We start from the raw sequence: 12,308 nt of genomic DNA, 5'->3' as shown, positions 1-12,308 counted from the left end.
GAAACAGTATTGAGAGATATGATGATGCGGATTATGGCACAACTTCCTAACATATATATTAATTAAAAAATAACTCAACCCACACATTGCTTAGTATAAATACATTGCATTATCTCAACTAACATGCATTTCCATTATCTCAATATATTCTCCAAACCCTAACTGCTAAAACAAACTCCAAATAAATTAACCCTCTCCTTAATCTTTCAAAACAAACTCCAAACTCCAACAAAATGAATGATATCATCCTTAAGACTCTTACTATGCTCGATCCGTCTCAAGGACGCCAAAGAAGATGGAAATGAAATAATTAGCAGATCTTTGAACGGAACCTAATGGTCGATAAAAACACATACATGGAACTGAAATAATTAGAAAAATAAAATAATGACGATGAAACAAACCTGATAATTACAGAACGTACGTAAAGAGACGATGAAATCAACAAAGTGACGGCGAAAGATAAAGCGGCGATGAGAAAGAGAGAAAGAGACGATGAGAAAGTGTGTGTTTTGTGTTTGTGTTTGGTCGCTCTTTGGGTTTGTGTTTGTGTATGTATTAAGGTTTGTGTTTTGTGGCTGCAGCAGACTTGTGTTTGTGTGGTTTAGAGTATGGAAGGTATTGACAACGGTTATTAAACAACAACCGTTGTGAAATATGTTTTAACAACGGTTGTAAAAAAAACCCGTTGTTAAATAAGTTTTAACAACGGGTTTCAAAAATAACCGTTGTGATTACTTTTCACTAACTTTGCGCCAATTTTGCGCCAAATTATTAACAACGGTTGGTCATGTGTGACCCGTTGTTAAAACGAATAACAACGGTTTTTATAACCATACCCGTTGTAATTGATTTTAGTAAAATTCGCGCCATACATTCTACAACGTCTATTGTGATTTTCGTGAATAATCGTTGTTAAAGGGGCGTTGTAGTTGCCTGGATTTGTAGTAGTGGTTACATTGACGGAACCATAACTAAACCCGCTGAAACTGCCGATGATTTCAAATCGTGGCGATCAACCAATGCCCTTGTCACGGCTTGGATATATACTTCCATTGATACTGAGTTGGCTAAATCAATTTCCTATCGCCCCGAAGCCAAACTGCTTTGGGACAATATCCGACAACGGTTCAGTCAAGAGAATGAAGCACGCATCTATCGCTTAAAGGCCGAAATCAGCGCGTGTAGACAGGGTCCAAACGAGTCCCTGATGACATACTATGGCCGTCTCACTAGCCTGTGGGACGAACTAATGGAGCACGATGCTCTTCCCTCCTGCTCTTGTAAGGTATGTCCTTGCGATTGGGTAAGCATTTTTTATTCTCGTCGTGAAAAAGATCGTGTCCGTGATTTCTTAATGGGATTAGACGATCGTTTTGACACTGCTCGCTCACAAATCATTGGTATAACTCCCCTTCCCAACCTTAATTTAGTTTATAATCGTTTACTCCAAGAGGAAGGGGTCCGTTCTTTAACTAAAATTACATCTGACAACCGCCCCGAACCAATGGCGTTTGCAGCCAAGGCCACCCATATCTCGAAATCTGGTAAAGGGGGGAATCGGGATTACTCGTCGGATCGTTCGAATAATTCCAATACCAATCATCAGTCTAATGCTAATCGTCCGTATTGTATAGTGTGTCAAAAACATGGCCATTATTTACGCACTTGCTATAGCGTCACGGGAAATTTCCCCGACTGGTGGGGTGATCGACCCCGAGACCGAGTCTATATTGATCCCCATGCTACGGACCTCAGTCAGGCCGTCTTTGTTCCTGACCCCGGTCGCAACAAACAAGACCGCAGCAGGCCTCCTCCTTCGACCAGTACAGGACCCCGGGCTAACATGGCTTCGACTTCGGGTATGTCCGCTGGTAATACTTGTAATACTGGTAATGCCTCGTCCTCCTCCCTTAATACTTTTGACAGGATCGATTTTAATAAACTTGATGCTCGGGAACTCGAAGAAATAAGCCAAATGTGGAAGAATCGCAAAATCGATACTAGTGATCGTCTCAGTGGTAAACTTTCTAATCTTTCTTGGATTATCGACACGGGTGCCTCGCACCATATGTCGGGTTGTCTTACTCATTTTTCTAATTTACGTGCTATCGAACCCTTGTCCGTTGGACTGCCCAACGGAGATATAGCCATTGCTAATCGTAGTGGCGACATTTGCCTTTCTTCACGTTTAATACTATGTAATGTTTTGTATGCTTCCAATTTGCAATGTAATCTAATTTCTGTCTCTAGCTTATTATTAGATACATCGCTCACTATACAATTTTCTCAACAATTGTGCTTAATTCAGGACCGTACCTCGAAGATGGTGATTGGTACGGGTGAACAAAGCGAGGGGCTCTATTACCTGAAGGGTGTGCGAAATGACAAGGTACATGCTTATACCGTTGGGAATTTTGACACACTCGAGCTGTGGCATCGTCGGTTGGGCCATCCATCCTCCTCTATTTCTCGTTTTCTTCCTTTTATTAATAAAACAAAGTCATCTCATTCCTCTTTTCATAGCAAACATTGTGACATTTGTATTCGCGCTAAACAAACTCGCGCTCCTTTTTCTTTAAGCTCTAACATCGCTACAAGTATTTTTGATCTATTACATTGTGATTTATGGGGTCCGTACTCTGAAAATGCGTCATGTGGGTCAAAATATTTTCTCACTATAGTTGACGATTTTTCTCGTTCTACATGGGTTTATTTATTACGTCGTAAAAGTGACACTCGACAAACCTTATTGAATTTTTTTGCTATGGTCGATCGCCAATTTCAAAAGAAAATCAAAGTTTTTAGAAGCGACAATGGAAATGAATTCAATTGCTTTGCTCAATTTTTTCGTGAAAATGGCATTATTTTTCAAACCTCAAATGTTGACACCCCTCAACAAAATGGCCGAGTCGAACGCAAACATCGTCATATTTTAAATGTTGCTCGTGCCCTTCTCTTTCAAGCTAGTCTACCTATTCTATTTTGGGGGGAGTGTATTTTAGGGGCCGTTTATCTCCTTAATAGAACTCCATCCACAGTCCACAATGGTAAAACTCCCTACGAATGTTATTTAATGAACCACCACCAAAGGACCATATTCGCACTTTTGGATGCCTTTGCTACGCTAAAAATATAAATCGGTCTCATGACAAATTCGCTCCGCGTGGCAGAAAATGCATCTTCCTAGGCTACCCCTTTGGCAAAAAGGGATGGCTCGTTTACGACCTAGATACAGGTACCTATTTTTCCTCTCGAGATGTTGTCTTTATCGAACATGAATTTCCCTATCAGTCTCTTAATATTCACGACACCAATCCCAACAACTCGTCCTTCCTTGATGATACTTTACAGCCCATTGAAACGGTTCTTATATCCACACCCGTGTCATCCTCTGAAGGCCCAATTCCCACTACTTCTACTGCCTCGACAGAGACCTCCACTACCTCAACTCCTTCGACGGATAACACCACTCTTACCTCCACTACCTCCCCCGTCACACACGACCTCACGCCTGCCTCCACCCCCATCACGGACGCGGCCACAACTACCACACCAGAAGCTCCCGCCAGTGAGGCCATGGGAAAGGGACATCGTCCTAAAATTCCCAATTCTCGCCTCACGGGTTATATTCGTCCACCGATACGCCCCTCGACTCATCTCACCACCGCATCACAATCATCATCTTCAAGTACTCGATTTCCTATCTATAAATTTCTTTCATATGATAAATTTTCTACTAATCATAAATCTTTTCTAGCGGCCGTGACCAAAAATCACGAGCCAAGTTCTTTTAAAGAAGCAATGCAGGTACCCCAATGGCGCGAGGCAATGAAGAGTGAAATTGACGCCCTCGAACGCAATAATACATGGACTCTTGAACATCTTCCGCCACACAAAAAGGCAATTGGTTCTAAATGGGTGTACAAAATCAAATATCATGCTGATGGGACAATAGAGCGATACAAAGCTCGCCTTGTTATCATGGGAAATCGCCAAATCGAAGGTGTCGATTTTCAAGAAACTTTTGCTCCTACTATTAAAATTGTCACCGTTCGTACTCTACTTACCATTGCCGCCGCAAAGAATTGGCTCATCGACCAAATGGATGTCCACAATGCCTTTCTTCATGGCGACCTTCAAGAAGAAGTATACATGAAACCGCCACCCGGGTTCCATCCTTCATCCGATAACCGAGTATGTCGTCTTCGTAAATCTCTTTATGGGCTTCGACAAGCTCCCCGATGCTGGTAAGCAAAACTCGCTTCCGCTCTTAAACAATACGGGTTTACACAGGGTCCATATGATCACTCCCTGTTCTCTATCGTCAAACCCGCTACCGAGATACATGTTCTTGCCTATGTCGATGATTTGGTCATATGTGGAAACGACACAAAATTGATTCAACAATTCAAAACCTATTTAAGCACGTGTTTTCACATGAAAGACCTTGGACCCCTCAAATATTTCCTTGGTCTCGAAATAGCTCGAAATTCGAATGGCCTATCTATCTCACAACGAAAATACACCTTGGACATCCTCACTGAAACGGGTCTCATCGGGACAAAACCCGCGTCAGTCCCCATGGAACCGAACCATAGTCTCGCCGAGACTAACACCCCTACCCTTCACGACCCTCAACCATACCGTCGGTTAGTGGGTCGCCTTGTCTATCTCAGAATTACACGACCCGAATTAACTTACTCGGTTCATACTCTCGCTCAATTCATGCACACACCACGCACAGCGCACTGGCAGGCTGCTCTTCAAGTTGTTCGCTATCTTAAAAACAAACCGGGTCAAGGCTTACTCCTTCCCGCCAATGCCAATCTTCTCATCCATGCTTATTGCGACTCGGACTACGCCTCTTGTCCAACCAGTCGTCGCTCCCTCTCGTCCTACATTGTTTTCCTAGGGCATTCCCCCATCTCATGGAAGACAAAGAAACAATCTACTGTGTCCAAATCATCGGCCGAGGCAGAATATAGGGCTATGGCTCATACCGTCTGCGAACTCAAGTGGCTAAAAGGCCTTATTAATTTTCTCGGTATACCACATCAACCGCCTATTGCTCTCTCATGTGATAATCAATCGGCCCTTCACATTGCTCGCAATCCGGTTTTTCACGAACGCACTAAACATATCGAGGTGGATTGCCATTTTATTAGGGACGAAATTTTGAATGGCCTCATCAAACCAAGCTACGTTCCCACCAAGGTCCAACTAGCAGACATTTTAACGAAGGCCCTTGGACGCACTGCATTCGAAGACCTCTTATCCAAGTTGGGCGTCGTCGACTTACACGCACCAACTTGAGGGGGGTAATACGATCCCCATATCTCAGCCAATTCCAACGGCTAGTTTGTAAATATGGCACAATGTATATTTGCCTTACTTAGATTATTTTATAGCTGTTAATATTATTGTGTAATTTCCTCTATATAAACATGTAATTGCAACAATAGGAATACAAGTTAATCAATCATATTATTATTTCCCTAATCTCTTCCTAATTATAATACTATAGATGAATATACTGTCTATAGCAAGACTAGCTGAATCTCAATACATACAAACCCAAAGCCAGAGTTGATAAATTGGGTAGAAATTCCAAGGTTAATAGAATACTCATACTACTAATAATAAACTTTATATAAAACGGTGGATTAGATTAATAAACAAGAATTAGCAAATAAAATTGACATGTTTGTGGCTTTGTGCATTGACCAATAGATAAAAGTGAGTTGTTTGTTTTCTCTGAGTACGGTTCTTGGTGTTTGCATGCGACCAACATACTCCTTCCTTGGGACTCTCAAGAATCATTTACTTCAAAACTTTGGATTTGGGGTCTAATTGTCTATTTAAACCATGTAAAATTGATCTGATCATTCGAATAACCCGACTTGACACTCGAAATAAGGACTTGATCATGATCCATAACCCGAAATGAGCCGAATGATTATGACCCGATCTTAATGTTTATTGTTGCAAACTTGCCATTATTCATAAAGAACTTGTTACCCGAAACTGACACGAATACGAAATCCCGATTCGGCGAAATTTGACCCGAATTCAACAAACCCGAAAATGACATGTCACGAACTTACCTGACCCAAACCCAACTTGATTGACTCATTTGCCAGGTCCATGCCTATCCAATTTTAAACAATTTTCTAGTAATATCGTTTTATAGTGCAAGACTGTTTAAATAAGGGTCTTGACTAATAATAAGTGATTTTCACACACCATGAAACCATTTTCTTATATAATTTGTAATCTTGTATCACACCATCTAACGTGTGTATAGTGTATACAAACAGTTTTTGTACGAGATTTACTTTTTACCATAAGGTGAACTCGGAAAAAAATTTTGAGAATTTTAACCTGCAATTCTTTCCATTGTTGGAGGACCATCTTAAGTGTAGACGGTTTCAAAAACATAACTATTTTACTAATAAACGCGCGCTTAAATGATCGATTTCACGCTTACAAGTTACAAATCCGTGTACATTCGAATTTTTTTTGTCGAGCCCGAGAAAAATTTACAGTGAGAAATTGACAAAAAAAAATAGCCTCTCTGTAACAGCTCAAGTTGTCTCCAAGCTTCACGTGACCTTACTACACAAGACACATGAGTACACTACCCAAAATACAAGCAGAAGCCATAACAGCAAAACCAGACAAAAAATAAACAATTAAATACATCTACAATAACCTAATCTATCCTACTCCGACACGACACGACACATGCAACTGAACTGAAGTATCGGAGTAACATAGAACCTGGCTAATAATTATTTAATAGGAAAGAAATGAGAAGTAGAGATAGGAATGAGAGGACGAGAGGGATGGATGACGGAGATGAAGCGACATTGGAGTACTTGTAAAATTGGAGGGAGTCGACGGCTAAGGGCATGTTTTCTTGATCAGGACTACATTTCGACTCGTGAGGGTGAGCACTGTACATCATGGCTCGTAGGACAGCTGAAACTGTTGGTATATAGGCTGTTTTGTTTCGAGCTAGTAACCATGTTAGTCCCATTAGTTGACAGTCTTTTTTGAACATTTTTGATGCTCGGCTTCCGTCTGATTTTGTTTTGTTTTTGTCGCCGGTGTTTAGCTGCAATCAGAATTAATCGAAACGGTTAATTTTCATTTTACGAGACATATTAACATCGCATAAAAAAATGACGAATTCTAGTTTTGGTTTACTTGTTAAAATTCGAAAAACCAAAGGGTACATTGTAGAAAAAGATCTATTGCCCGCAGACATGATGATGTCGAAACTCAGCACAGTGGAGCATAATTCGATAAAATTATAACCAAACACCATAATTCGATGTAATTTGTAATTCGCGGTCTGGTTGAGCGAATTAGGCAACCCTAGTTACGAGTTACGACCACTCAAACCCTATCCAACTCTAATCCAATTTAGAAAATTTCAATAAAACAACAACAATTATATTACTACAAACTATATGAACACAAATTCTAGTTTAAGATGGCAATATCCGTTCTAAACTTAAAACGAGTCAAGTATAGTAGAACGGACAAAATGAGGATATCAGGGACTAACAAAAGGGGAGCCCAATTTCTCTCCGTTTCCTAAAAAGAAATGGAGAGGCAAGTTCCTATTAATGGTTCGGATCGTATATTGGCAACATCTAACGGTTCTAAATTTACACATAAAAATAAAGAGAAAATGGAGAGAAAGGAAATGAAGAGGAACCATTTCTAACAAAAGGGTTGTCGTGTTTATGGTAGCTAATGAGAGCGTATTTAACCCGTTTTTATTTTAATACGGATACCGAAAAGGGAGATGATATACATGAATGAATATCTTAGAGAATCTTTACAAAATAGAAGAAGCAAATTCAGAAGGAGCAGAAAATATTGGAAATGCAGAAGCTTTTACAGATCATGTGGGCAACCAAACATGTGGTATTTCTTCGAGACACACAAATTGACAAAGAAATGGAAACTGAAAGGTAAAATCAAACACTACCTAATCCCCACACACCCTCAAGTCTCAACTTATGAAAAAGATTCATCATTATTTTTTTATGTTTTCATTACTTTTTTCTCTCTTTTTCTTGCTTTTTTCTCACTTGTCTTTTCTGTTTACCCTCTTTTTTGTGTGTGTAGGTTCCACTTTTGTTTGTTCTATAGTCCCAATGCAATCTCAAGGTAATTATTGTTTTAATAAAATCAAATTTTTGGATTAAATTTGTGGGAAATGTCATGATGATGAGCTGTAAATTTGGGACTTTTGAACACAAAATATGTTTATAAAAGTACTTTAGTCAAGGTTATTAGAATTTAGAAGGTTCAAAAGGAGGGTTGACAAAGTTGTGAATTGTGTAGATGCAAGTATTGACTCATAAGAATTCAATGAACTATGTTACTTCGATCCTTCATTTTTTGAACCATACCCGGTGTGGATACAATATCCGACATTCAGACACTTATGCTAAGAGTGTTAATTTTGGTAAGTGGTTATTCTAACTTAACAAAAAGTCTCGAGTTCAAGCCACCGGAATGCTCAAAGATCTCTACCACCATAGTGGTCTTAGGGTGAGATTATCAGTAAAACTCTCCTAAGTCTTCAGACTCTGCCACATTAGCTTTTTACTAACTTTTATTATTTTTTTATTATCCAGACTCACCTCAGACTTAACGCAGACTTTATACATTATCCGTCAGAGTTACCTCATACTTTACTTTTCCACTTTACTCCTTTTTTTTTCACAAAAAGAAATAACACATGTAATTCACTCATTGGTTAATTTCCCTTCAATGTGGGGCCAAGACTCACCCAAAGTCTTAAGTTGAGTCTTTGATTTCCACGACTTAACTTAAGACTTTGCTAGATTATTGGTAGTCTCGACTCTTGAGTGAGTCTTGTCTTAAGACTTACGAAAGTCTTATCTCAAGGCTATCAATATCTTACCCTTACCCGGCTCGAATCTGGAGTAATCAAATGGTATACACCGAAATAAATTCACACAATACTACTTAAAGTCACACTGCGATAATGTTCTTTTGGACGGAAACTAAATCAATTGAACAATACCCGATAACTAAACTCAAATTAAGTAAAAACAAACAAGGCCTACCTGCACAAGTCTTTTTTTTTCTACTAAATTTTTAAAAACACAATCATTTAAACTGCTCCCTTCAATCCTCAAGCTATACAGCTGGTCAATAATTTGCTAGACTTGACATATAGACTTATAGAGTACTATCACTTTTTGGTTAAATAAATAAACACCTAATCCACACACTAATGTTAAGTCCACATTACTAAACCACTCCATCTCTCCGGAAACCATCTTACAATGTGAGACGATTATTTTATATATAAACACAAATTCTCATTACAGACGGACACTATCCGTCTATACGTATAGACGGATACCATTTTCTCTCACAAAATACCCATTTACCATAAAGTGGGAAGCACATGGGGGTGCCCCACCTTGCCGTAAATTATTGTTGAACTAATAAAATGACCGTATCACAACTTAATACTATCTTATTCAATAATTTGTGAATCTTAATCGAAGACGGAGGTATTGTTAATAATAGGACCCAATTCCCAGGTTCGAATCCCTCCTCCCCTATTATAATGTGATAAAGTGCGGGCTTTGTTAGAACAAAAATAATAATTTGTGAATCTTGGAGTACATTTTTTAGACTAAAATAGATCATGAATTTTAAAATTTCAAAATGCACAATGTAATTAAAATAATGAACTCTCATTAAAAAATGAAAAAAGCCCCGTTTTTTAGTCTAGTAGTTAAGATATAGGTATGGTGACGGTTTTGAATCCCATTTTCGCAAAAATAAATAAATAAATGCAATAAATGAAGAGAATAATATTAATTGCGAATCTAAAAAATGCAATAAATGAAGGAATGATTGAAAGAATATAAACATAAATAAATACCTTCTGAAGAGCACCAAGACATTTAGTACAACCAGCATAAGAAGAATTCCTACAATTCTTCTCCAAATTCCTCACATTCGCGGTCGGTGTCGCGTTATCGTTCCGATACCGCGACACCGACCCCGAAACCGTCACATTAAACGCTGCAGGACAACTCAATGACGCAATCTGATGAAGCCGAATTCCACAAAAACACAAAACGGTGTCGCATGTGGCATTCGGCTGAGGAAGGTGAATGTTATGTTTTAAAAGTGAGTTTTGAAGCGAGTTGACGCATTTCTGCGAGTCCGACTCGGGCATCATTGGGAGCTGGTCCGAGCCGGAGTCGGAGTCGGGTGAGACCGGAGGAGGGAGTTGGAGAGCGGACCGGGCGTGAGCTGCGTAGAGCCAAGCGGCTAGAACCGGACAACAGCGAGACCGGTCGAGGGAGTGGGAACAGGCTTCGGTTACGCCACCGAAGAGTTCGTTGGAGAGGTCTAGGTGGCATGGGGTTTGGGGTTGGGTTGGGGATGGGTCCGGTTGGACCGGGAATGCTGGGACGGTGTTTGGGGTTGTGGGTTGGTCGGGTTCAGGGACTGGTTCGGAGAGTAGACCGGCTGAGGTGGGAGGGAGGTGAGGTGAAGTTAGGAGGAGGATGGTGATTGTGATGGTGGTGAGTAAAAACAAGGTGTGGTGAAAATCCATGAGGGTAAAAAGGGTAAGTGGGGGTAAAAAGTGGAGAGATATCAAGAGGAGGAGAATGGAGGTGTGTGTTTTGATGAGGAATGAGGTGAGTGAGAGTATATATGTGGTCATGTGGATTGGTTCATATGGGGGTTGAACAAAATTACAATATTGAAACCGATTTTTCTTGAGTTTTTCGGTTTTTTATGTTGGATCCTATATTTTTGAAATTTTATGGTATACTTCTGAACTCTATACGGTAGTCTATACTATGACGTTTTTTTATTGTATTTGTTAACTTAGTTTTTTAAATGACCTATGAAATTGGTTATTTAACATTCCAATTACTCGATAACCTATTCATTTACTTATTAGTTCGCCAAATTTCTCATTAACCCACCAAATAGTATACAAAATTAACTAAAAGTTCAACAAATTTCCATTATCATGTTATGAATCATAGATCAATTAAGAAATTGATCAATTAAGAAATTAACCCACCAAATAGTATACGATATTTTATTTATAATATAGCAATACTTTAGTTAGATTTGTATACTATTTGGTGGGTTATTGAGTAATTCGGCAAATTAATAAGTAAATGAGTAAGCTATTAAGTAATTGGAATTTTAAATAAACAATTTAATAGATCAACTAAGAAACTAACACATCAACGAAAACAAATAGGGGCATGATATAGACTAATGTATAGAGTTCACGGGTACACCATAAAATTTCAAAAATATAGGGATATACTATAGAAAATCGAAAATTTTTAGGATACACTGTAAAATATCCCTAAGTGAATTGGGTTGTGAAGACGTCTTTCCTGTGATGTTTTCGTTTACAAAGTACGGTGTATATGATTTTACAATATGCATTTTACGGAGTGCTCGAGCCGAGAAAAGTTGTCTTATTTATTTACAATCATCTCAAAACAAAGGAAAAGTGCACCCCATGGCCTGTTAATTTGTTTTTTCTGGCCCGTAAACCTGTTCGGTTTTCTAGGGCTAAGACGTATTCCATGAAGCTATTTTTTACCCGTATTTAAACCAACATCTGATCCGAAACCCAAATAACCCGACTTGTAGTCGACCCGACCTTAATCCACTGTCAAGGTGTTTGATTTCTTTTAACAGGTATGGTGCTGCATAATTTGGAGCTGATCATGGGCGGGTTTGGGATAATCCTCCTATATACTAAGAGAATAAATCTATCCACAATTTTCCCTCCAAAATGCACTCATGCTTTAATAAGGATGATATGAGAGAAATATTCTCCACCATTCATATTTCTATTTTCCCGTCTTTTGTTACAAAGTTACACTACTACTCCGCTATCTCCTTTTGTAAATTCCCTAATTCTATTGTATATGTTCCGGGTTTAATTCCAGAGCAGATGTTTGTTACCACTCGTAGCTAGTAGAATGATGTCCTTGCTTGAATCCTCCTTGCGGTCTCCTGAAACGATGAACAAACTGAGGGCTCGGCTTTGGCCGAGCGTACTCACTCCGACGCTCAAGTCAGTGAACTTAGAGAGAGGTTGTTGTAACCTGGCTAAGAGTATATTGTAGAGAGATAAGGAAGATATTACCAGATGAATAGTGGTTATTAGGTCAATTTGTGGATCCTTTCCTCAATGAAGATTGAGGAGTATTTATAGGCATTCACCTTTTGTCACGTAGTGGCCAAGTGGC

At 39.2% G+C, this 12,308-nt stretch overlaps 1 protein-coding gene across 1 annotated transcript; it reads right to left on the bottom strand.

Annotated features, from left to right (window-relative positions):
* Positions 1-6,422: 6,422 nt before the first annotated feature.
* On the bottom strand, positions 6,423-10,729 carry LOC141610644 (putative GPI-anchored protein At4g28100). The gene is made up of 2 exons (XM_074428840.1): positions 9,950-10,729; positions 6,423-7,120 (listed from the first exon to the last, which is right to left on the bottom strand). Exons 1-2 carry the CDS (start codon positions 10,631-10,633, stop codon positions 6,788-6,790), a joined length of 1,017 nt encoding a protein of 338 aa, XP_074284941.1. The 5' UTR covers positions 10,634-10,729; the 3' UTR covers positions 6,423-6,787.
* Between the last annotated feature and the right edge of the window lie 1,579 nt (positions 10,730-12,308).

Source organism: Silene latifolia, chromosome 11, assembly GCF_048544455.1.
Source record: "Silene latifolia isolate original U9 population chromosome 11, ASM4854445v1, whole genome shotgun sequence".
Classification (NCBI taxonomy): domain Eukaryota; kingdom Viridiplantae; phylum Streptophyta; class Magnoliopsida; order Caryophyllales; family Caryophyllaceae; genus Silene; species Silene latifolia.
The sequence above is the reverse complement of the archived record's forward strand: the minus strand, read 5'-3'. Positions and strand labels throughout refer to the sequence as shown.

What these genes read in the sequence shown, in the direction of transcription:
- LOC141610644 (XM_074428840.1), bottom strand. Translation starts at nt 10,633, where the DNA reads ATGGATTTTCACCACACCTTGTTTTTACTCACCACCATCACAATCACC. An exon ending in GTCTTGGTGCTCTTCAGAAG is followed by an intron (nt 7,121 to 9,949) that starts GTATTTATTTAT and finishes TTCTGATTGCAG; the next exon opens with CTAAACACCGGCGACAAAAA.